General features: G+C 34.7%; 1 protein-coding gene across 1 annotated transcript in view; it reads right to left on the bottom strand.

Annotated features, from left to right (window-relative positions):
* Positions 1-27,729, bottom strand: part of PIK3C2G (phosphatidylinositol-4-phosphate 3-kinase catalytic subunit type 2 gamma) — a 266,488-nt gene that overhangs the window by 217,869 nt on the left and 20,890 nt on the right. The window contains exons 5-7 of the mRNA XM_031444030.2: positions 23,079-23,193; positions 7,859-7,961; positions 3,472-3,542 (exon numbers count right to left, since the gene is read on the bottom strand). Coding sequence (XP_031299890.2) covers positions 3,472-3,542; positions 7,859-7,961; positions 23,079-23,193 — 289 coding nt within the window. The remainder of the gene's footprint in view (positions 1-3,471; positions 3,543-7,858; positions 7,962-23,078; positions 23,194-27,729) is intronic.

Below are 27,729 nucleotides of genomic sequence, written 5' to 3'. Positions count from 1 at the left end.
GTAGAGGTGTAGGGAAAGAACAGTGAAAGATTTTGCTATTGGAGGATTTTATATCCTAAAATTAAAAAAAACCCAATAATGTACCTACTTCAGCACTCACTTATGTGTGGTATTTAAAATGTAGAACTCATAGAAACAGAACAGATTAGTGGTTCCCAAGGCCTGAGGAGAGAGGGAAATGGGAAGTTGTTGGTTCTGAGACTCAGTATCCACGTGGGGTGAGAGCTTAATTCTGACACTGTCTATCCAGAGATAGGATCAGATTCCACAGGTTAAAGGTTTAGTCCTACAAGATTGCCACCAGCTCCCCAACACACTTCAGACACCAGTCACAAGCCAAGGTTGCTTCTGACCAACCGGTTATAAATCAGAGGTTCCCAAGGCCCCCTCCTTAGAGTTGTTCACAGAAGTCAGAGAAACATTTTACTTACTAGATTACTAGTTTATTATAAGAGGCTATAACTCAGCATGAACAGAAGATGACAAAGAATGTTGCTCACCACCCAGTTCTACAAGGGTTAAGTCACAGCCGACTGCCATTGCCCGCTGACACTGCACCCTGAGAGGTAAACAGTTCGGTGCACACCTCAGGAAGAACACAGTGATCCCAGATTCTCGCATCTTCCCATTAGGAAAGCCCTGAAATCATTAACTTGCAGTATCTGTTCTTTATGATTAGCAGTAATCTTTTGCCAAGATGTATGCCTGACTGCATGTATTTCCTTGCCAAAATTATATATAAGTGGGCTTCTCCCCTACTTCTTTGAAGCAGTTTCTTCAGAGCTCTGAGTGGCTGTTTCCTGGGCTACAGTCCTCAGTAAGACCCTGATTAAACTTAAACTGACCACTCACGTGTTGTGTGTCTTTAAGTCAACATCAGAACAGCCAGCATGATGGAAGAGATGCACAGGACAAGGGATGGAGAAAGGACGCAGAGCTTCCATACCCTCTCCAGATTTGCCACTCTGGCAGCACTGCTATGTGTTCACCAACCCAGAAGCTTTACAAACTCCATCCTTCTGGGTTTTTATTGAGCTTTATGACAGAGGCAGGATTGATTAAATCATGGCCATTGGCGATTGATTTGACCTCCAACCCCTCTCCTGTCACCAGAGGTCAGGGGTGGGACTGAAAGTTTCAACCCTCTAATCACATGGTTGGCTGCATTGGCGACCAGCCAGCCGAAGTCCTGAATGTTTTCCAAAAGTCGGTCATTAACATAACAAAAGAAAGCTTTATCACACTCAATGCTTTGGAAATTCCAAGGGTTTTGGAAGCTATGAGCCAGGAGCTGTGAACAAAGACTAAATACGTATGAGAAATATATTTTGGTCACCTGAATGATAAAATATGTATTTCTTATAAGTCACAATATCACATTTGGTCAAAGGGTACAACCTTTCAGTTGTAAGATAAATAAGCTCTGGGGATCTAAGGTGCAACATGGTGACTATAATTAAAAATACCATATTGTACACTTGAAAGTTGCTGGGAATAGCACTTTAATGTTCTCACTGTAACAACAATAAAATGGTAATTGTGTGAGTGAAGGAGGTGTTACCTAACTATGGTTAACACTTGGCAGTATATATATGTGTATCAAATCATCATCACATTGTACACCTTAACCACATCCAATGTTTTATGTCTATTATACCTCAATAAAGCTAGAAAAAAAAGAGAAGAAAGTCTACAGTGTCCTTTATGAGGCTGAAAATTTACCTGTATAGATAACATCTGAGAAAGACATAGGGCAGGCAGAAAGCAATGAAGGCGCACTGGCAGAATTAGACACTTGGTTTTAGTCACAGCTCTGGCATTAAGTATCTGTACGGAGGATAACAGATTTTGAACTTCTGCGTGTTTTAGTTTCCTTGCCAGAAGAGAAGCCTCACTGGGAGTTGGGGGTCGTCCTACTGCCCTGGGGCTGGAGGGAAGGGATGGACAAATTAGGTTTTGAGGCTGGCCTGTCCCTGCCAGGTTTCCCCCACTCTTCAGGGCAGCAGAGGTTTAGCTTTGCCCGCATTTAACCCTGTGAGCATCGGTACTGCACAGTGGGCCAGGCCACCAGACCTCTGTGAGCAGCCAGGCAGTGGCGGGGTGACATCGGAGCAGGATGAAAACTGCCTTGCTGAACCATCTTCTCACAGCCTCCTCTGTCTCTCTGTGCCCCAGGTAGTAGCCACCTCCAAGTCACAGCCTTCCACCCAACAGTTCACAGCAGTTCTCTGTCTCCCAGGGATTCCCAGCTTCTTAAAAAATTTGTCAGATTTGATGTTTCTCTCTGCATCTGTTGTGGTGGTGGTAGTGATTGTTTTATAAATTTATTTTGGAATACAGCCTTTGTTAATATGCTGTCCCGGTGGGAACCTATCTGATCCATGAAATTAGCAATAGAATAAAAATTTGGATTAAGTTATATCGAAAGCTCTCCCTAGTCCTACCCGTCCTATGATTTTATGGTATGAGGTTGAAAATTTTGGGCGGGTGGGAGAAGGACACAGAAAAGAAAAAAATAAAAGAAAGACAGTAATTTAATGAAAGAATATGGCCTTTGAGAATTTCAGACAGCCCTGATTTCAGTCCTGCTAACAACCTGAGTGGCCGGCCATAGGCAAGTTAGTTAGCCTTCCAAAACCTAAGTTTCCTTGATTCTGAAGTAAGATAATATCTGAAGTAAGATAATATATATTGTTACAGGGCTATAGGGAGAATTAGATGAGATAATGTATATAAAATGCATTAGAACTCCAGGAAGTGATAGCTATTATTAATAGTCACTAAGACCAATTTTAACTTATTTTTATATCAGACTTTGCTTTAGAGATTTATGATATGTACCTCCCACCCTCCATTTTTTCACTCATTCAGCTCAGAACAGCATTAATTGCAGATAAACGCATACTGCAGCCCTGATACCCTCCCAGGCAAGTCTCCTGAGAGGTCTGTTCTTTCAGATAATACATGTATACACTTAGATATCAGAATCAATTAGGGTATGTTCACTTGCTGTCACTTGAATTTTCCAATTTGAATTCACACTCCTCTGTTTATAATATACCAATTATTTTCAGGGAGTTTCAGAAAGGAATTTAAAGCAGGAGATGGTGACTTTCAAAGTATGGAAATTCAGTTATACAAAGAGCTTAGTGACGCATGTACAATCAAATTTACAAAATGAATGAGAAAAAAAAAAAACCTTGAAAATGTAATAACCGGTAGCAGAGATATTTTTAAATGAATGTTAGATTGTTCTGGAAGGTGTTAGCGGCTCTTCAAATGTAGCTGAATAGCTGTGAAGAATAGATAATTATTAACAGAATTTGCCAAAAGGAGATATCTATTAAATGTACAATAGCTTCCATAGTACTAGTGAAAGGAGAGTTTTTACAATCAACTGGAAAATATTGTGATTTGGCATTTGAGAACTCAGTCGGAAAGTTGGCTTAGAACAGAAATAAAATATCTTACCTGGATACTTTCCAAATGTGCATATATTCTAGAAGTTGGTTCAGATAAAACTGACTGTGGTCATCTTCATGCTGTAGACAGCAGAATATATTAATATTTATAGAGTGAATAGGAATGAAACCAGATAAAAATAGATTCGTAGCTTCCTGCTGTCATTTTATTCACCTCTTTAGATAACCCTCATTCATCATTTTAATACTTCGTTTTAAAGACCTTACAAGACTCTCCTTAACTGTGTAAGCATTCTTTTCAAAAGTAGAACATGTAACTGAGCTTTGGTTAAGGATAAACCCCAAGGACAGTTGAAAAACATCCTGCCATCACCAAGGTCGAACGTTAACTTCTCCCAGCAGGGAGGCAGATTTCAGACACCAGTTCTCCCACATGCACTCACGTTTTCTTTACATTTAGGCCACGGGTGCCCTGGCAGTATAAGACTTGACAGCTTTCCAGATCGCCCGGCAGACACAGAATGAACTCCATTTTTCAGCTTTTGCGTATCTTGCCACCAAAACGTCAGTGTAAGAGAACTTAACGTTTCACGAACATTAAGTTGTGATAATGAATGACAACTACTGATAGGTATAAATTCTAGGAGCTATCAGATGGCATTGTATTTTCCTCCAAGATGAGGAGAAACTACTCCTCCAAAAATATCAGTCCTCCGGTCCATGTATATGCATTTCCGCTCACGCTCACGTCTTAACTTCTTGATTAGCTCTTCCAGGAAAACCCTATGCAAGTCTGCTGTATTCTCCATTGTAATTGCACTCCTTCACCACACAGTGGCGCTAAGCCTGAGAGCTAACAAGTCTCAATGCCTGGGGTGCATGTAGTAATCTTGTATGTCAGTACACACACCATCTATTTTTAAAACTACATATTAGAGTTTATGACAGAAGACATCAGAAGGAAAACCTTTACACAGTTTAAGGTCAAAGGTAAATTAATTTTTATATTGGGTGGTTTCGAGAGGAAGAAGAAAGAAGCTAAGTTACATGTAAAGAATAAGGTCATCACTGTACTACAACACCTTGAGTGCATGCTATTAGAAAGGAACACTTTGTAGAAATGCTAAGGAACTTGAAAACAGAAGGCTTATTCTCTAGGAATGTACGTCTAGAGTCACTGAATGATGAAATCTGAAAGTGTGATAGTGGTTAAGACATTTTTCTTCTGCAACAGAGAAAGCTCAACTCTAGGCATGGAAAAGACAGCAGAAAGGAAGAGAAAATGGAAAGTTAAAAGCAGAGCCAAAAGAGAGATAGTAAGTTGTGAACTGTAATGTTAGGCATTTGCCTTCTTTCAGAAGCTAAAGCAAAGCAACATATAGATACTATGACTTATTTGCATCTTTCTGAATAGCATAATCATATTTATTTAAAAACCACTCTACTTGGCTTCCAGAGATACTTTTTAGGGGAAAATTGGCCTTTGTCATATAGCCACTTACAAGAAAAAAAATTTTATTTAAAGGATCTCAAAATGTTGGAGGAAAGTCTGAGCAGTTGTCCATGGAATATATTGTGCAGTTTTACTTTTCTGCAAAGCTGAAGGTCATACCCTTGTTAAGAAAAATATGAAGGTATTTTTTTCCTTTTTCCGTACAAAAGTTTATTGCTGTTAATGTCCTGTGAATATTTCCTTGAGCTAGAAAGAAATCTTAATTTTATGATTTAATATTTACAATGTTGGCAATACTTTTGATCAAATTTGAGAGAGAGAAAGGCAAAACAATTTTTTTTTAAAGTCTCAGCCATTCACATCACATCTAATCAAGATGGAGATTTAAAATTTTTGAAATCTAAAATGATTTCTAAAGACTGTCAACTGAGGGGAGGAGTGGTAGAGTGCGTGCTTAGCATGCACAAGGTCCTGGGTTCAATCCCCAGTACCTCCATTAGGGAAAAAAACTATATCCCCCCCAAAAAAATATTAAAAAAAGACTGTCAGCCTGTTTTATGAATAATCTTGTACAACATGAATAAAATCACCATATATCAGTATAATAAAAGCCAATTTAAAATAGGAAAGCCATCTGAGATGTACTGAGTTTTGCAATGCCTTTTACAATTAGAAAACGCTAAAATAGCTATTGAAAGGTGTTGGTGTCAATAAATTTAATAGAATGATAGTAATCATTATATTCCTAATATTATATAAAAAGAATATTATCAAGTTAATTTTATGTTGTTTTACTAGAAAGAAGATTTAATTGTTCATAAATATTTAGCTTACAGCTAAAATTATGAAAATCATAGGGAATTTTGAAACCACTTTAAATAATAGAATTAAGAGAGGAGACTGTTTACCATTCCCTTAGCATGGATTCATAAAAGAAAAAAATCATGGCTCATTTATTTTAAATATAGCAATTCAGATCATGAAAAAGGGTCACAAGTTGCTAAATTGTCTCAGTTATGTTAAATTAATCAGCATACCATATCCATTCCTGAAAGAAGATTCTATAAAACAAGACAGTTATCTTTTTATTTTTGTTTTGTTAAATGTAGGGTTTTCAATTAGAATGGTAATTTAACCTACTCTATGGGTATTAAAAATTTACAACAAAAAGTGTGATACATCAGACTGCAACATATACACCATTTAGACATAACACACTGATGTCCATAGTCCTCAATATTTTCAATATCATGAGTACATTTTTGAAATGTTTGTGTCTCTACTAACATTAATATAGTTTCAGAGTTTTTAATAGTAAAAAGACTAAAATATCATATAGTGTAACATCCTATTATTTTTGCTATTTGACTATTACTAGTACATAATAAAAAATTCAGTACATATAAAGCACTGATAACAGTGTCTGGCACCTTACTTTATATGGTTAATTCACTGAATACCGATCATGCCCCAGACTTTGGGGCATATGGATAAAACTGCGGAAAACAAAACAAAATAAAAAATATATAAAGCCACAATTCTGAGTAATTGCTCTGAAACTGACATCTATAACTTTTGAATGTAGCCCACAAGTTCTAAGTGTCTGTCATATAAAATGGTAGCATAAGGTATGTGGAGAATCACTGACTGGGCTCAAATCCAAGGTCCTCTGCTTGCCAGTTCCATGAACGTGGCCTGAGGAAAGTCAAGAGTTCCCTGGGATTCAGTGTCCTTATTTTTAATTATATTGGGCATGTGGAATTGTTGTAAAGATTAAATATGATAGAAATGTTAAGTTTCTAGATGTAAAGTATACGCTCGATACGTATGATACCAAAGTAGTGGAGTTAACATGCATTTAAGAATAGAACTTCACTTACACAAAACTGAAATGTTAGCGATTTGTCAGTTACTACCAGTAAGATAACTTTTTTTTTAAGCAATATGTAACTTCTAAACACGAGTAGAAATTAGAGTCATACATTTTCTCTTCCCCTCTGTTGAAGTGAAACATGGTGATTTCAATGTTTTCATCAACACTGAGAACAATTTGAAGACTCTTAGGCTTATTAATATTGAGGGAATTAGTTGTACTTTATGATGTTTCTTTGTAGAGGTTTCAGATGCAAAGCCCTAGAGCTGTCAACACCAGCTGAGCGGGGTACCAATTCCAAAAGATATTTCTAAACAACTCTCTTTTGGCCTCATTATGTTATGTTCCACATAGAAATACTGCAACCTAATGCACCACCTGACAACTTTTTATGATGAAGCACCTCAGACTAGGAAAAAAGAGTCATGCACTGGAAATCTGTTATCTGATGTAAATGACAGGGTGATGAGATTTTTGCTTAAAGCAGGTAATTGGAAGATTCTACAGATAAAAAAACTGCCGAAATATCAAAGTTCACTGCATACTGTGCAATTTGGGTTTGAAACAACTCAAGACATCACACAGGGAATAAAATTTATATCTAACAGCATGAAACTATGTCATTAAAGTACAGTAATCTCTTTCTAGGTAGTTTTATTATATTTATTATGAATATTAATCTGTCCTGATCAAAACTGTGTTGACACCTGCATTTTCAATTAAAAACAAGAGTTGTGTTATTTTTCTTCCTTCTGTGGTTTCTCCTTCACATTTTCTATTTCATTCACTTCCTAGTGGATTCATAGATAGTATGAATAGGATAACAGTAGTAAGTTTCTTATAAATGATTTTTCAAGAGAATAATTGATTTATTATACTGAGGTTATAGTGATGTGTTCATGTAATTACTTCAGTCCAAATTGTTAACAGACATATAGATAAATATTTTACTATGTTTTAATAAATACACTCAAATGAAAATGTATTCATTAATCTGTTCATTAATGTATTCATTAAGCTGTAATTCCAAAATTACACATTCCAAAGTTGGGAATATCATCCTTAAAATAATCCATTTGCTAATTGGAACCAATGCTAAGAAAGTCTTACCTTTCGAGATAGCTTTCCTGGAGCTTCCCTCTTTTTCTGTAGATTAAGTTGAATAACAGATTTGTTTTTCTGAAATATTCTGTGGCTCCCCAAATAATGATCACTGAAGGAGAAAAAAAATGAACACAGTCACTTCATCCCATGATACCCTCAAGTGTATGTTTTCCTCCCTGACTTCATTTCTTCTTATTTTTGGAACTTAGTCTGATAAAAATGGTATGTGTGTATACATATACACACACACACATACGCACATATATATTCCTAGTTTTATATCTGTCTGTCTATCAATTTCATACACACACACACACACACACACACATATCTCTCCACATTCAGTGTTGACAAGATATTACACTTATTTTCAAAGCATATGTTAGGAAATGATTAGACACATTTTGAACAGACAAGAAGAATACTTAATATATCTGAAGTTAGTTTTACTCAGCTGTCTCAAAGCTGAGAACAATTAATTGATGCCACAAAGTGTACATGGGGTACCACTGTGTCATGGAAACAGCAGTATGGTAGAAATGTCATGGGCTTTATGGACAGATTTATTAGCTTCCTGGCCTTAGGCCAGTTGAACTATCTGAAACTCAATGTTTTCTTTTTTAGAGTCGGGATATTAATGTCTACATCAAAGGTTTGACAAGCAGATTAAACAAAAAATATTCCTACACATTTCAGAAATTTCTGGGGGAGGGTATAGCTCAGTGGTAGAGTGCTTGCTTAGCATGCACAAGGTCCTGGGTTCAATCCCCAGTACCTCCATTAAAATGAATAAATAAATAAATAAATAAATCTAATTACCACCCCAACCCCCCAGTTTAAAAAAAAAAAAGAAATTTCTAATGGTACAATTTTATTTTCTTTTCCTTCCTTCCTTTCTCTCTTACTTTCTTTCTGTCTCCCTCCCTCCTTTCCTTCCTTTCTATCTCTCTCTCTCTCTCAATATTTCCTAATTACAAATTAAATGATGAGCACAGTAAATTACTGATTCATAACGTATTGTTTTGAATTCAACTGATTGCACTTTTAAATGAAGGGCTTTTATTATATGATCTCCTTTACAGCTTTAAATTTTGATATCGCTAGTGACTCTGAGTCATTACAAAGGATAAATTATGTTAATGTAGCACTTTATTTAAGGACCTTGGTCAAATATATGAAGGATTTCAGGAGAAAAAAACACTTGTATTAAAAATTTGGCCGTGAAACTAACACATTATAAATCAACTATGTTTCAATAAAAAAAATTGGGGCTCTTAAGAGGATATATTCTTTTATCTGGAAAATTCATTAAATATTTGGAACTTACTAGTCCCAGCAATGTCAGACAAATAGAGCATTGCTCTCTTGATAACTGCTATATTCTCTGTAAATGTTCTTATTCTGACAGTTGCTATTTTTTAAGAAAACCCAGCACCGATCCACCCACCAAAATGGTGAATATTAGTGTTCACAGCATGTGTTTCCCCTCCTATTACCTTTCCTCTTGTTACTCTAACCTAGATTCCCATGCCACTGCCATCCACAGTGCTTTTGTATCGTTCCTTGGGGTATTTCTACTGCTCGTCTAGACATAAGGCATGGCCAGTGTATTCCTTGAGTTCCTGGAATCACTGATTCCTGCCTTCCTCCAGGGGCCGTTCTCATATTCTGTCACATATACTCAAGTTCCTTTCCTTCCACCTCCCCCGACCCCAGCTCTCCTTTCCACGCTGAGAGTTCTGTTTTCCTGTTCCTATTCGGCAACCACTTTAAGAGTAGTGACCCACTTTGCTCTCAAAGCTTACTTTCCTCAGTGTGTTGAAGTCTGGACCCTGGACCCCTGTCCAGTGAATTCAGCCTCTGATATGGCTACTGCTGTCTTGGACTGACTTTACTTCACTCACCTGTATGTATATCCCTTACTGGGGTTGCCAGATAAAATAGATGTCCAGTATATATGAATTTCACATAACAGTTAATAAAACTTTTTATTATAAGTATGTTTCATGTAATATTTGATACCTACTTATATTAAGAAAAATTGGAATTTTTGAAATTCAAATTTAACTGAACATCTTATATTTTTATTTGCTAAATTTTATTTTATTTATTTCTTCTTTCTAAAGTTCTTCCCTTATCTTTGCCTCACTGTGTGTGTGTGTGTGTGTGTGTGTGTGTATGGTAGGGTCTGGGTAATTATCAGATTTTGTAGAGAATTTTTTCCCTATAAATTTTCTCTTTTTTATAGCTGCATTATAGAAATATATTTTTAGGGAAAACATTTGAATTGTACTAAATTGTATAAAACAAAACAAAATTTTTAAATTATTTCTTTCTCTTTTTCCAAAATAACAATTACCAAGAGTTTATCGCACTTTTTTTGTAGGCCAAAATAAAAGGCCAATCACACTTACATTTATATTAAGAATGAGGTCATTTTATTTTAGCTGTCTCTAACCTATAGCTGAATTTCTTTTAACTTGTTTTCTGTGACTTTGCTTCTTAATCAGAAAATTTAAACTGTTCCACTCATAGCAATGCCATTTGCTATGTTATTGTAGGTTTATATTAACCATATTTGTTATTTAAATTTTTTTCCTTTTTCTGTGATTATTTGAATCTTCTTTGCATCTCTTTATTTCTCTATTTATCTTTAGAGGCTTGGGGACATAAATATATTTTGATTTTCCATTGGTTGCCTAATATTTTTAAGGAAAACATATCTTAAATCTTTTCCATTTCAACCTCAACTCAGTCATTATTTAGATCACACTATCAAAGAAAGCTTAGAGCTTAATATGACTTCAGTTTAGCTCTCTTTCATTACACAACAGTTGTCCAAGTAGAGATCATTTCAAATTTTGTTTCCAGATTCTTTTATAATTTACCTGATGAAATCAAGAAAAGTAGTAGATCAGTTGATCAAAAAAGTTAGAGGGAATTATAGAAAATATAGATATTTAATATACTTTATTTTGAAACTAAAAATAATTAAATAGCTTCTCAATATCCAAAGTTTTGGTGCTAGAATAAAGGAAGCCATTGATATAAGATGAGGATCTGCTGATTACAATTTTGTATCTTTCTGGCATAAACCAAATTAAAGATAAGCAATTATCTTTAATTTCCAGTTCCAGCTTCTATAGTAAGGAGCATATTCTTGGACTTGGGGAACAGCCTGAATGAAGAACTGGTTTAGATTCTTAAGAAGATTATTCTAATCTTTTAAAGTTGTATCTTGTACATTTAATTCAGCAGTAATAGTTTTTAATGATCTATCTGGAATGCATTTATTGAGTAAAGAGGAATATACAGGTCCAATTTTAGACATTTTTCCAACATAATTACAATTTACCCAAACATCCCTAATTAATGAGGACATCTTTTCATCTTTGACCTGACACATTTAACACATGAACAATTTTCAAAAATATAGGATCTATTTCTGGACACTAAATATTCCATTAACCCATACATCTATTCCTGTGCCAATACCAAATTGCTTCAGTTATTTAATTTCCTAGCATATTTGAAGTGTGGGAATAAATGAGAGTCGTCATTTAAAAAAATTATCTTTGTGCAATTTCTCTTCCAGAACAATTTTAGAATTAGTATGGCAATGTTAAGGAGAAATGCTAATATACTGTTGACATTTTATTTATGGAGTTATATAAAAATTAGTTGGCTTTTTTATAATATTGAATCCTTCCAAGGAAAAGTGTATGTCTACATACAGTCTGGTTCTCTTTTATGCCCTTGAGTAAGTGTTAGTTTTCTTTCAGATAGATCTTACACATATGCCTTTTGCAAGATATTTCATGGATTCTGTTCTATTACAATTCAAAGATTTTTCCATAATATTTATTAGTTGGGTTTATGTCTTGATTTTACTTGTGGAATCCTGTTATAATAGCTAGTGGTTCTTCAGTTGATCATTTTGGATTTTCTAAGTAGAAAAATATGTTATTTTAAAGTAATTCAACTTCATCTATTGCTTTCCACTATTTTTCTTCCTTTTTTTTTTTTTTTAATCTTATTGTGATGTCTAGGATTCTTGGCACACAGTTCAATAGTAGTAATGAAAATAGACATCCTTTTCTTTTTCTTGACTTTATAGAGAATGCATCAAATGATTGACAAATGATAGTTTTGTGTTCCTGGTATATCCTTTTCTTGTCTATTTTCTTGATTTTTTTTAAAATGATGAATAAGCTTCAGACTTTATTTAATGAGTTTTCTGCATCTACTGGATGCATCATATTGAGAAGACCTTTTTTCCTTGAATGTGTTAATATTTTAACTAAATCAGTAGATTTTTCTAAGGTGTAATTATCTTTACATTCTTGAGTAGATGTATCCACTGGTAGATTTAATTTGCAATTTTAAAGGATTTTTTTTTTTAATACAGCAAAATGTAGATAGGCCTATAATCTTAATGTTTTGTGTTTTGTCTTTATTTATTTTAGGCATTACAATTAAACTAACCTTGTAAGCCACATATACCTTTTTCTCTGTCCTGGAATAGTTTATATAATTGAGAATTATATATTCCCTCAAGGTTTGGTGCAATTTGCCTAAAACTACATTTTTCACTCCCTACTGCTCTTTGTTCTATTTTATATTTCTCCTTGAGCTAATTTTGAATATTCATTATTCCTTAGAAGACTGTCTGTTTTTTATAAAGCTGTCAAACGAATGTCCCAAACCCCTCCTATTTTAAACATCTTTCGACATTTCCGTGAGAACTCCGCAGTCCCCTTGCAGTCATTCTGCCCTTCCCATGCTCTCACTCTTTCTTGTTTTACCAGAAGGTTTTCTATTAATATTTTTTCCTGTCATTTCATGAGAATTTTGGTGGTCTGGTGGGTAAACTTACATTTTCAGTCTAATGTATTAATGCAGTCCTGAATATATGTTATTATCATTTCAATTATGGGAATAATTTTGCAGGAAGAAAGATCTCAAAAAATGGAAAGGAAGTACTTTTCTGGTCTTATTTTGCAAGTAAGGACACTGGGTTCAACAAAATAAGACTAGAGATTAGAACATAAATATTTGTAGTAAATATAGCACACTTGAAGTTTGTTTATGGAGTCAAGCATTCCTGCTATAATGTGATACATGTGTTTCTTCTCATAAAAGGGGGGAATGAGGTGTTCTGCAAATTGTGGGCTAAAAGTAAAAGGTCTCATGGGGAAATAGGGCTGGGGGAGACCACTCAGACCAATGCAGGTCTCTAATCAGAGCACATGTGCTTGTACACACACACACACACACACACACACACACACACACACACACACACACACACACACACACACACACACATACCCCTCAATACAAACACTAGCACAGTCTTAAAAAGACACATCTAATTTCAGAAACTTAAAGAAACATAGTAAGTAATAAACCTGGCTTTTTAAAGTGTCTTTACCTTGATGGAAGGGGATATAAGAAAATTTTGATGCTGTTGAATATAATATGAGGACAGCATGTGCAAAAATTGTGAATTCTTCAGTGAGCATTTTCAAGACAGAGCCTGAGGCCAAGTTGAGAAAAAATTGCATGTCGGGTGAATGGTCGCTGGTCACTGGGACAACACTGTCACCCTCAGCAGTGTCATGTGTACTTTGCGTTCAGCCAGTGTTACTTAGTGGAGCAGAACATTAATATGCCCGAAAAATGTACGTGTATGAAGGTGACTTTTCTGAAAAGCTAATTCGTGTCACAGAAACGTGTTGTATTCGGCACATCATCTTTTGGGGGGCATCGTGTTTAAAATACTAAACAGTCCTTTTCGTGTGTGTGTTAGCAATAACAAAAACTGTTACTGTGCTGGAATTGTCACTTTTAAATTTCTGATGTTATTTAAAGGACTGCAGATTCTCCAATAACCATCACATTTTAATAAGAGCTATCAACTCTTATTCACCACTTTGCCATCACTTTTTGGCAAGACCATTGTTTTGATTTGTCTTTGATAACCTAGGGTTATACTGTCTAACATTGTAGCTATTAGACGCGTGTGGCTACTGAGCACGTGACACGTGGCTGGTCTGAGTCAAGATGTGCTGTAAACATAAAATACGCACTGAATTTTGAAGGCTTAGCATACAAAAGTAATATAAAACATCTCAATATATTTAAAATTTTGATTTCATGGTGAAATGATAACATTTGGGGTATATTGAGCTAAATAAAATACTGCATTAAAATTTATTTCCCCCGTTTCTTTTTATATCTTCTTAATGTGGCTAGAAAACTCAATTATGTGGCCCACACTGTATTTCTATTAGATAGTGCTGATCTAGAGAAAATGAAAGAGAAGAAACAGAAAATAAAGCATTAAAGAATAGAAAGAATGGTGGTATATAGAATTTAATTAGTAATTGGGATAAGGAAAATCAAATGTGTGTTTGAGGACTTGTGGTATCAGAAAAGATAGGAAGAAGGGCTACCATACCAAGATAAAGAGAAATGAAAAATACTGCCACTGAGATGGGTAATGTGGAGAGCAGAGTTTGAACACTTAAGAGTACAGGCCACAGTATTACTAGGTTTGTAATGTGAACATTGGAATTTTCTATTTCAGATTATACAGACCAGGTGTTTTTCTCAACCTGGTAACATTTCAAATATAGCTGCTTAGTAGTTTTGTTTAATAATCATGTAAAAAATTTCAACTGTTAAATGAACTCAATCATTAAGACACAGTCAGAAGTTTTGTTTTCGTCTTCATAAATACTGGTAAATCAAAATTCTGCACATCCATTTATTTCTTCTCTCAACAAATGTTTGATTCCAGCTATATGCTAGTTACTATTTTAGAAACTGTTATGAGCATACCTGTCATTTAAGATGAACACCAAAAGGCTGAATCTTTGCACATAATTACTCCTATTTCCTATTCATAAGTAGCTCATGGTATTTTAAAGTATTTCTATGGCAGTATGTTTATATAAAGAGAGATTCATGACCCTAACACCAAGAAAATGATACACAAATACTTTAAAATTGTCCTGTGGGCTGAAAAGACACCCGAAATAATGTCCAACCTGTGAATACTGATTCCCATCAGCCCCTGCACTACTGAAAAAACTCACATTTATCAGCATTACTCTTTCATGGGCATAAATACATATCCTTATTTGATAGGATATCTAGTTCTAACTGTTCCCATTCGTACGTTTAGAAAGTAGTCACACAGATGTTTTGTGACATAGTCGACGTAGAAAAAAAGCATTTTAATTTGATTTTATAAATATTGAAAGCCAGAATTGCTGACAGCTATTAAATATATTTCTTTAGGAAAACTCAGTAATTAAGCTGACTTTTGATACTTAGGTGGACTAGGAAATGTGAGAATAACAAAATATTAAGATATTAATTATATACAGTCCTTTGATGATTGCCACTTAAAAATTTCTATGGTGTTACATCTACCATATCTTTAGTTCTAGTAAGCTTTGTAACTAGTGGAAATGCCCTGGATTTTATGCCAGTGATATTTGTTGCTGGCTCAGCATAGATAATTATTAGCAGTATGTTGTTTTCCTTGACCAGCGCTCCTCACATTTATAGTTATTTTGCTTTCAAGGGAACCATGAATAAGAAAAGTTAACCTTCATGACTTGGAGAGATAAGCATAGGTGAAATCTTGAAACTAGGGCTTACAGCCATGGGGTGGTTAGTAGAGGAGAGTCATGGTTTTGAACAGAGACCTTCTATGGGGCATAAATTGATACCAACAGCAACTACTCAAGGGAAGACTGGACCAAAGAGATCTTACCCCATTTTGCTTAAGGATTCCCTCCAGCCTGTAAAAAGGCAGCTATCCCTGATTGCCTCTTTGCTTGAATGTGGTTTATTCTTTTGCATCTATAGTAACATACTTTTTTTAAATCAAAAAGAAAATGAAATTGAATATACTTCAAGGAATTTTTTTTAATCTAGAGGAAATGTTTTATAACAACTTAATAATTCTACAGTGCCCTCTCTATTTAGCAATGCATTCATAAAAGACAAGTAATAGCCCAACAATCTGTATAAATGATGATAACTAACACCGAGGGTCCATCAGCATGAAAGAGACAAAGCAGTGAAGCTCGAACTTTGTATCTTTTGCAAAAATATATACTAAACTCCAGTTATTTGGGGGGTATGGTATGTAAAATTTGTAATGCAGTCACAAACCTAGAAGATTAAAAATACAAATTTTATTCTATTTGAAGGTTGCATTGTTTTTCCCAAAAATCTCCAGAGAAGAAACATTCAGTGGTCTTTAATACAGACCATTCATTCTTGATTTAAATAGCACATTAAAGCCTTATTAAAGTGATATTGAATAATTTGAAATACTATATAATTAAAATACTCAGCTAATTTCTTTACCTTATTTAAGAAAAACAGAGAGCTAGGTTATTTAAACCTCCATTAATTCAAAATTAGAGGGATTAATAATTCTTAGCTTTTAGAAGTTTGTTACTTCCCCCCACTTTCTCTAGCCTTTAAAAAAAACTTTGAATTTGCCTTATGTGGTTAAAATAAATATTGGTAATTTATAACTGAAAAAAATTAAATTTTATAAAATACTTTTGAGTAACAAAAATGACTTGATAGCTGCATGTTGGCTATTATAGTTTTAGGTATAATGAAATTGTGTACCTGCATTTTGTTCTGATTTGCCTTGTCTTCATGGGAAAATCATGCAATAACTTTGTGACTATTTTTATCAAGTCTGTTGGCTAATGATGCTTGCACAATCACAAAGCTTTTTAAAAAACTTGGGGCAGAAACACGCTATAATTTTTATATGTTTCTTTCAATAATAATCAACCTCTATCAAGCACAGGCTCATTCTTTGGGGAATTGCTTACAAATGAAGGTATATATGGAGTATTCACATGTTAGGACATTTGTTCTAGTACACAGTTATTGGTTAGAACCAAATGCAAGTTTACAAGGTATATTATTATTAATTTTTAGTTAACTACTTATTAAAGATAGCAATGAAAGTTAATTTTAAAACATTAGGAAAAGTACTTTGAAGGAGATCCAAACTAAATTAAATAACTCAAGATACTCTTAATGAATGATTTATTCACAGATCATGTTTTTATTATTGTGTGTGAGAGCTCTCAAAGATATGATGTGTTCTTTCTGATGCTCTGATATGGTTCTGTGATTTTAAAAGAGGAAGGCAAAGTTACGTAAAAGAGAAACACACCTTAATCTATTTCTTTCCTCAAAGTAAATCTAAAAAGTAATAACAGAGTAGTTTATATAATATTGGAATTTTTAGTCTGTTCTGAATATGCTGAAAATAATCAATTCAGGTTTGCAAAATGAAATCCTTAATTTCATTGAGAATGAAAAGACTCATTTTCCCTCCCCAAGAATATGTGCAAGTAAGTTTTTACTGCTAATGAGTATAATCTATTACCTTAAACTTTATGCACTATCACCTACCCTTTTCCTCACTGGTAATTAGTAGTCTAATTTTTATGTTGAATAAAAGGCAATTCCAATTTATAATCAAATGTTTAAAGAATAAATTAATACAAATTGTCATGGGATTAGGTAAAACATTTTTTTTTTAAATAGAAGTTTTCTTAAGAGGATTATTTTAAAATTCTAATTAGATTTAATATTTGCAGGGGACTTTCTCACTCTAATCAAAGGAATTCAACATTTTCTCTCCTCAGAGAGGTCAGGAGAGAGAAAAAGGACTCCCCAATAGATGGTCAGATCAAACTAATCAATGCTTGGGGGGAGGGTATAGTTCGAGTGGTAGAGCACATGCTTAGCATACACAAGGTCCTGGGTTCAATCTCCAATAAACAAACAAACAAACAAACCTAATTACCTCCCCTCCCCTGCAAAAAACTAAAACTAATCAATGCTAGTGAGGAATAGAGAGCTGGATACTGCTTTCTGAATTTAGATTTAAGAATGTATATGACAATTTCAAAGTAAGATTTGTAATTACCATAGGTTTTCTTTTTCATTTACATTTTTTTAGTACTCTGAGTCAATTAACTAATAAAGAAAAATTTTATTTTGTGTTATTTAAATCAAGGATGTAAAGCCTGACCATAACTGTAAGCAACAGATCCAAGCAGAATTTTCAAGAAAGATTGTTCAGTTTCTCTTTATGTGGCACTTGTGGTTTACTGCTGACAGTGCAGTCGTGATTTACTCAACAAAAGCTTTTAAGCAGTAAATTTCGTTGTTTCACATAGCTGCTGATAAGGAAAATTGTTTTTAAGTTGAATTAGAAAGTAAGACTTACAGCAAGATTTTTGGGAAATTACTTAAATCACATAGATGAGGAGTAAGAAACAGAAAAACCTGCACTCCTAGTAAGTGGCACTTCCAAGGACACTCCCACCATGGTAATTAATTTGGAGGCTAAAACCAGGAATGTAACGGAAGGTGTTAACATTTTTTTGTTATTTCTCTATTTAATCTTTCTCTCATTTGCTGATTCAGTATCCAGACTTCATATTGTGCACAACTTTGTTTTAAGCTATGAAGAGCCTATGATTAAGTCAGTAAAGTTTTAATGCTTTGATTTACTCTTTACTCACAATTTAAATACCCTGTTTATAAAGCGGTTTTTGAGGAAACTACTGATAGTTAAGGAAACTCCACTTGATATTAATTGAAGTGTCTGGTAAGGAGAGAATGATAACCAGGTATAAGATGTCAGTAACCTTCTTATTTTAAGAAGACTTATGGAAACGTGATATTAAAGTGAATTACTGGATTTGTAAAAGCATTGAACAGGGAGAGGAAGTTCCAGAGCAAGAGCCAGAGACAGAGTGAGAATAGATTTTAATTGACAGAAAACATTTGTAATACTAGATTAAGATGAGGGTTCAATGAGTTATAAAAGTAAAATAGTTGACTTATGAAAAGAGGAATTTGGGCTTGCTAGGAAAGTTACCTTTCTTCATTTTTCAATATGTTATGAAGTGTAACATCTTAATTGTTTTGTTGACTAAATTCAGTATTCGTGCAAGACACTGTTTTTTTTTTTTTAATTATGTATTTTTTCCCATTGAGTCAAAATTCTGAAGTCACTAGTAACCCCTGGCCTCTAATAGCTTACTCCTTGAAATGTGAACCATGGACCATCGGCTTCATCTTCAGCATCACCCAGGAGTTTAAATTTTAAGAATCTTCCCTTATCTAATCCAAAGTAGATGAGAAACTGCAAAAGTAGCAACTAAATATAATTTATCACTATCTTCGTAAAGCAGATTAAGAAGCATAGTTCTGATAACATAAGGGAAGCTTAAAATGAAAAATCTTTCTGCATCATTCTACAAAAGTAATAGTAGGTTTTTTTTTGAAAGGGGACTACTTTTCCATTCTTTAGTTTAGTATATTTTAACAACCATATAACATTTTTAATTTATTTAGAATTATGACTCACAGGAGCTTAAAGCAATCCGTACATAATGAAAGGACTAGCAGAGGCTTAATAAAAGTTTTACATTTGGAATTAAAGATTGATAAAGTATAATCCTACAGCTCATTTTTAAAGTAGAAAAATATATTTAAAATTCAGTTTTTAGAAGGAAAAGAATTTGAAGTTAAAGGAGGTTAACTCATGTTGCCAGCAATAGTGATAGAGTAGTGTTAGCAATAGTGGGAAGGATTTGCTTTCATATTACTTGCTTAAACAGTCTCAAAATTCCAAAAAGAAAATTAATTTTTATCTAGTCAGAAATTTGGAAGTGACAGTAAAGTCCATCTTCAGTGACTATGACTTATCATTATTTTAGTCAAATCATTTCTAAACATTTCCTGAGTAAAGATTTTGAAAATTTTTATATAGGTCAGAAAATGAATGCCCTGTGCATTATGTTTCTTTTCCTTAAATTTTGCCTAAATGCTGTATGTTGGATTATAAACCCATGTTTAGTGCACTAATACATGGTCATTATTCTTTTTTTTTTTTTTTTTTTGTATATATGGTCATTATTCTTATGAAGGGTTACCCTGTAGTTTTTGTTTTCAAGTGGCCCTTTATCATGAAAGGAGGCTTCATTATGGAGTGGAAAGACTGTGGGCTGGGCACACAGATAAACCCGTGCTACCCTGACATTGCTGCTTCCAATTTTATCACCAACTTTATGGCAAGTCATTTAATTTTTTTAGCCTCTATTTTTCCATATGTAAAATAGGAATAATCATGCTTTTCTTATATGAGAATGAATGACATTACTTGTGAAAACTCTAGCCTGTAAACAGAGGCTTTTAATAAGTAAGTAGGTTTCCTTGTTTTATTGTTGTTATTATTATTTTCATTTCCATGCCACTTCCTTAAGCATTCCTGTTTGTACCAAAGCTCCAGTTTTCCGAGTGCATAGTTATCTTTCTGGTTATTAAAATTTGTTTAAAATTCATATTCATTTGAACTCCTGCTGTCTTTCTCGGAAGGCAAGTTCCTCCTTCAGAGCACTACTAACCTCTTCATTTGTCTCCTTGATCCTACCCTCTCTAACTCCTCACCATTGATGTATTTCCTGCCTTCAATACTCCCCTCTCCATTGGTTCTTTCCCTTCAGCTTGTGACTATTTTCAAATCTCTCTTATCCACATTCCCCAGATCTCCAGACTGATTCTCCTCAGCATCAGACACCCCATTTTTCTCCAGGCTTTTCCCACCACACATTATTCTGAGAGAGCAGTCTGCTTATGTGTTTCTGTTTAACACCTTCCATTCTTCTTTGTTCATTGCAATCTTGCTTTATTTTCCTTTGTTTTACTAAACTTGTTCTACTTGGATCACCAGCTAACTTCCTAATTGCCAAATTTAATGATGATCTTTCAATCCTCATCTAATACTTATTTTCAGCACTTGATACTATATTTAGCATTTGAAATTTTCTCTTTCCTTCTTGTGAAAGACAGGTTTTCCAAGATGTCCTAAAATTTAAGTTGCTTTTTTTCAATTTCCTTCTTCTGCTCCTCTTCCTCCTTCCATCTTTTAAATATTAATGTTCTCAATATCCTTTCTTTTGCCACTCTCGCTATGTGATCTCATCTGTTTTGAAGACTTTCATTCCCTCTTAGAGCTAATGATTGCCAGTCCCCCCAGATTTTCTAAAATCTGATCTGCTTTCTCAAGATCAGATTCTCCTTGGCACTCACGTACTCAACATGTCTCAAACTTAATGAATTATTTTATATATCAAAACTTGTTTCTCTAAAAACTGTATCATTGTTGCTGAACTCATATTGAAACTGGTTGTCCTCGTCTACTTGTCCCTCTCGTGCAATACCCCTGCCAGCTAAAGTTGCTTGCCATCTGGCTCCACAAGGATTGAGTCAGTAGCCACTGCAGTCACTGAGCTTCACACCCTGAAAGGTATTCAGGGAAGAGATCAGGAATGAGAAATTCTGTGCTCTTCGAAAAGTGGCAGAACGGGCCTTCAGATTGTTAGATATTTTCAGGGGAAACTTTATGAATCCAATTTCTTGCATCTTTCCATACTTGGAAAAGCACGAAAATTATTAAGATATCTGTGCCTCCTGATTAGCAGTGACCTTCTACCCAGACGTGTGTTTGACTGCATATACCCCTTCTGCAAAGTCACGTATAAGCTGATCTCCCCAACTTAACTCTTCAGAGCAGTTCCTCCGAGCTAGCTGAGAGGCTGCCTCCCACACTATAGTTCTTAATAAGACCCCCCCCAAAAATTGAAAACTTGCAGCTCTCACGTTGTGCATTTTTACTTAAGTTGATACTACATAGCCAGTCCCAAATTCCATTCATTCTGCCATTTTAATACCCCAGAGATTTTAAAAATTTACAGCATTTTTACTAATCAACAACTGAGCTATCTAATTATGGGTGATTTACTCATTTGAAACAGTCATCAAGTCAAGATCTTAAATTATAAATTTTCTCCACATTATACTTTTCCAAATTTCTGTCTCTTCAGCATTTTTGCTTTCTGAATGAGATTTCCTACTGATAAGACTAAATGTAAATATCTGATACTGTTTTTTGTTCTTTGCGTCTAATGTTTTGGCATCAACTGAATTCCAGATGTGCTTTGGAGACTTGCACGTTCAAAAGCTGAGTTTTAATGAGTAGTCAGTATAAGATTAACATTTACTGCAGTATTTCTTCTTGCTCTTTGGATATAAGGTCAAAAATCATATGTTGGGAGCAGTAAGAGCTGTGTTAGATTTAGACAGACAAGGAAAAGAGGGACCATCTGTGAGCTAGTGCAACAAAACATCTGCAATTTCATTTAAATATGATTATTTTGTTACAACTGTGAATACAAAAAGGAAAATAATCAGTCTTAAAAGTCACTCAGTTAACATTGCACAATAAAAGAAAATTATCTGCAAGATATTTTCAAGCACATTCATGGTGAAATAACGATAGTGACAATGGATGTCTTAAAAGAAATACATTTTTACTTCTGTAAGACTGTTGTCAGTCTTTAGGGACTCGTAGAAGCCAAAGGGGAAATGTATATACCAGGAGAGAAATACGCAGCAGCAGGAGAGAAATATTTCCTTACGTAAAGGTATATTATATTTTTAAGGTTGGCTTTTAAGGAATTTTAGGACAATAGTTATTGTGGTACACTAAGAGAGGGTAAGTTTTCTATCAAATAAGTATTTGTGGTTGACATACAAGAGAGTAGACTTTTCTAATTGTTTTATTGAGCTGCCTGGATGAAGAAATGAAGGTGTTTTAAAACTTAACTCTTTTATGAAAATGTTATGTTATACTCAAACCCTCTGTGATTTTGAAAAATCAGTATTTAATTAACATGCTAATATTATTCTGAGTCAAAAATTACTTATTACAAAAGAATTTCTTTTTAAAATTGTGATCAGTTATAAGCTTTATCACTGATAAGGTGACTTGGGTTGCCCAGGATTTTCTTGGTTTCAAAACTGGAAGTCCCAATGTCCTGGGAACCATTTCAGTCCTGGGCGAACTGAGGTGGTTGGTCATCCTGGTCACAGGTTACTTAAATGCACGTTGCCATAAATACACAAAATATAAAATAAAACCAAGAATAAGAATGTCAACATGACATCAAAGTTCAAATCCTCCTTAAAAGGGGGCAAGGTTGATAATAAGAGTACAGTGTTTGTACAAAATCTGTTTAAAAGAAAATAAAGAAGTGTGGCTTAATATAGATTATAACAATGATCAAAATTTACCTGAAGATAAGATACTTACTTTTGTAAAAATTCTTCATAGCCACATATACTTAGAAGATGGTCTTTGGGGGATAACTGGTCATTTGTACAAAAATGTAGAATTTCTGCAATTAGGTCTTTGACAAGGTAATTAGCTAAAAACAAAGTTGAAAAATAAAATGTTAATAAGAATTTATTATATATTGGCTGGGAAAAAGATTTTGAGCACAAATAATGATACACACATTATGAACTATGGAAACTGTTTAGCTCCATCAAGAGGAATTAAAATAAGATGCATCTCATTTATTAGTCTGGTTAGATTTAGAGATTTTTTTTAAAAAAATGTTGTTTGCATTTTCTTTGATCAGTCTGTCTTAATATAACCTAACAGAGTTTCATTCCTCATTCAAAAATCTTTGGTAATTGTAGCTCTGCATAAAAATTATTCTCTGTGGTTACCCTTTGGAATTTGGGAGGTGCCAAATCGATTACAGTGAGTGCTAAGTGGCAAGCCAGGAGTCTAACCTAAAACTCTCAGATTCCAAAGCCTGTGTTCTTAATAATTCTAAATCTTCACAGCTGATCATTGTTCCTTTTCTGTGTAGGAATCACCTTAGGTTCTGTCTTGGAGAGCGTTATGATAACTCTAGAACACGCTTTCTTTCTTCACCTTCTCTGGGACTCAGAGTGTCAGAATATGATAGGGGAAATTCCTTTGCCTTCTCATATTCACATTCCATAATCCCCCGAGCTCTTATGTGCTCCTGCCATTTAATAGTGGTCAGAACCATGCTGACTTGTTACAATCATATTTGTCTATGAAATATTTTTCTAATTCTACATGATAAATAGTATGGGATTTATTTATTCTATGTGATAATAGTTAGAAATTATATATATATATATGTGTGTGTGTGCGTGTGTGTGTATGTGTGTGTATGTGTGTGTATATGTGTGTGTATATATATATATATATATATATATATATATATCTCAATGTGATCCTGAATGAAAGAATGCAGCAGACAGTAATGATGATCCTTAGTGAGGTTCTGAACAACCCACTGCAGACACTCGATTGCATTTGTTTGAATTGTGTTTTGTTTGCAGTTGTGTGTTTACTTTGCCGTAGCTTCTTTTACTGCCACGATTTTTTGTTTGGGAAAGGTTTTTGGCACAGACTGGCCAACAAAAAGTAGTGCAAGTGATATTGTTGGACTTGCCATGAAGCAACAAAGGAAGAGTATAATGTTGATTTAAAAGTATAGGTTTTATGGTAGATCAAGTTGTTATCAGTAAAATGGTTGGTGAAACAAATGATAAAGATCACCAGGGAGTTAGAGATTGTGGAAAGTCCTTGACATAGCAGAGAGTATCTTAGACATGCTATTGCTTGAGAATATTGACTGAAGTAGTATGAATTTAAGCTAGAAGAAAATATGGCCACAGGCAAACTCATGACTGTAAAAGCTTTAACAAGGAGGAGAGAGCACTGCTGCTATAAGATGGCAAGAAAATATCTTCAAAGACACCAGTTTACTGTAATTAACTCAACTCCCACATTCCCAGGCTTGCATCTGCTATGCTATTTGGAGCATGCATGTAGTCATTAGTTCACTACAGTCATCTTTGCCGTTTACAAGAAAGACTCCGTCATCTGGTTTCTGGCTGTTCCTTCTCTCCTGTGCTTTGGTGTGATATCTTCTACGACCTGCTTTGTGTTACTCTTTAGATGTTTCATTATCACTTCAAATTCAACATGTCTAAATCTGAAATGACTGTTTTTCTCCTTGAAGCCAGCCATTAAATGCCTATGAGTTAAACTTCTCCATATTATAAGCCAACAAGTGCCAGGGCTTCTTTTCAGTAGATTTTATACCTGTATCTTTGATTTGGCACCTAAAATGATCCTTTTCCCAATTTCTGTTAGTTACTAACTTCATGTAATCCTTCCCAATCTGTCGACCATATTGCCTACCATACTGAAAAGGCTAATGGTCCATTTGGTACTCTTTAATTATGCTGCTCTGTACTTTAAATCTATTTTTTAGTGCATCTTCCTCTGTCCCTTTATACCTCTTTTGAGCTGTATCACTGCTTTTTACTAAATCTTACTTTTTCACATATGATCCTTCCAACACTGGTTTCCAGTTCATCAATTAAAGCCCCTCTCTTTTATATATTTACTATCCCCCACTCTAAAGATGCTTTTGTCTTTAAGCTGTTCTGTTTCTATTTAATCTTCCAATAAAATCACCCTTCATCCATTCTATTCCCTTAAGATAGTTTCTTATTTATTTATTTACTTTTTTACCTTCTCATTACTGCCAAATTTCTTTGAAGAGTGGATAACTTCTGCAAACAGTTCTCAATTACTCTTTGATCTTTGCAAATTGCCTTCTATTCACACCACTTTGCAGGTAACAAATGACCTTCTAATACAGTTCCAACTATGCACCATCTAAATCTAGAAGGTAATTGAAAGTAAAGACCCTGGCTCTAGAGTAACTTCAGAGTTGGAAAAAAAGGACAGGGGAATCATCTTCACTGAAGTGATAGCTGAAGATTGTAGAACAGAGAATTCCTTGTTCACAACACCTGCACCTCTAGGAGGATTCTATTTTCTCACTCTGGGGGAAACAAAATTGTCTTTGGATGAAAACCTCTTATGCATTTCCTCCTCTTTGCTTATCTAGATTTCATTATTTTTTCAGTTTCTGGCAACAGCTTCTATCTTTTATTGGTCATCCTTGAAATGCTCTTCAGACCTCTGTTCTTCAGAGCACATCTGTATTGCTAGTAAAACACTACTATAAAGTGAAAGCATCACAGTTTTGGCATAAAGATTATTTTACAGTGAAAACCTTTTAAATCTTATCTGCACTTGCTTTTCTGACTGAAACAGAGACTCCCTGATACACGTGCTATTAACTTCCTTCTGAGTTTCCTGCAAATCCATGAAGGAGACAGACTGCCCATCCCTTAGCATATATATACACATACCAGTCCCCCCAACACATACTTTTGCATTAAGTTGGTATATAAACCTTTACCTCTGGGTTTCAGCAAGGTTACTCATTACTGAGTAATCCCTGCATGCATATGTAAATAAACCATGTCTTTTGTCCTGTTATCTGTCCATTGTCAGTTATGTCACAGTCTTAACCTCTCCCCTCCTTCAAATTTAAATGGACAGAGGAAAAGGTTTCCTCCTAAAAGTAGTGTAGGTTACTCTGTATATTTTCATACACGTGTCCTTTCCCCTCCTGTATGTCTTCCTCCTTCCCCTCTAATTCACGCCTTCCTCGTCCTTCTTCTTATAAACACTTGTATTGTCTTTGAGGGCACAGGCATCCTCTCTGCCACTGTACGTCTCTAAAACTAAACACAGTGACCTAATCACTTTACCGAAACGTCTCATAAAAGTCAAAAATGGCCTCTGGCTTGTCCAATCCAACAAAGGAACATCTAGAGAGAGAAGTATGTTGGAAATTAAAGATAAATTGGAAGAATAGGAATGGCCTCCCTAATTCATAATTATTTCCTCTTCTCCAGCAACTGAAGTCAACATAACCCAAATGCCAGGCCATTCTGATTGGATCCAGGTGCAGCACCATTGATCTTGGCTATGCAATCAGAATCCTGGTTTTAGAAACTTGGAAGTGGATCCAATAGGGCATTAGGACTTTCTTTAGCTAGCCAAATAACATTTAAGCTTGAGAGCTTGGCTTGCTACATCTTCAGGAAAAGCAATGAGTCAGCAGAAAGTAAGAGAAACATAAGCAATTATACAGAGAGGAGATGAGGTGAGACATACAGGAATTTTGGACTGCTTGTTCATCACTGCTTTTTTCCGAAATCTTTGCTAAATTCCTACTCTTAAATTCTATAAGAAATCCCTATAATCTTCAAAAATATTTTTTTCCTGCTTAAGTCAGCAAGAGTTGGTTTCTGTTAGTTTCATACCAGATGGTCCTAACTAATATTCCTGCATAATATTGTAATGTTTGCAGTCATCTGTACTAACTTGGAGCCTTGGCTAGAGTAAGAAAGAAAAGCAAAGCAAACATAGTAATAATAATAATAATAATAATAATAATAATAATAATAATAATAATAATAATAATAATGAAAAATATTGGATCATTATTTGTCAAGAAACAATAGTTAATATGTGGAAACTTACTTAGTAGCAACTGTCGACTGGAAAAAAAAAAGCACAGCCTAAAAGTTGAGAATTATGTTTTATTTGGTGGATTTTCTGAGGACTTAAGCCTGGGAGACAACCTGTCAGATAGTTCTAAGAGACTGACCTGGAGAGGTAGAGGAGGAGCCAGGGTATATAGGAGTTTTGCAACAAAGACCAGGTAGTCAGAACACCAAAAGATTACTGTTAATTAAAGAAAAGCAGACATCTCAAGTTAAGGAATCTAGGCTTTTTGTGTATGGGAAGATGCAAGAGTCTGCGTTCACTGAAATCATTTCTTTGATATGCACCTTAGCTGTCTGGGGCTAGTATCTTGTTCTTTCCCATCTCAGGTGCACGGACAAGGGTGGCTGCAGTGGCTGAGGGCTTGGCAGCCGGCAGCCCATTGATCTCCATCCTGAGTTCCCTCAAGGCTCACAGTCAGGGGCGGCTGTAATGGCCTGATGGCTGTAACATCCTTTGTTTATTGATACGGCAGACA

The sequence above is a fragment of the Camelus dromedarius genome, chromosome 25 (assembly GCF_036321535.1).
Source record: "Camelus dromedarius isolate mCamDro1 chromosome 25, mCamDro1.pat, whole genome shotgun sequence".
In the NCBI taxonomy this organism is placed as follows: Eukaryota; Metazoa; Chordata; class Mammalia; order Artiodactyla; family Camelidae; genus Camelus; species Camelus dromedarius.
The sequence above is the reverse complement of the archived record's forward strand: the minus strand, read 5'-3'. Positions and strand labels throughout refer to the sequence as shown.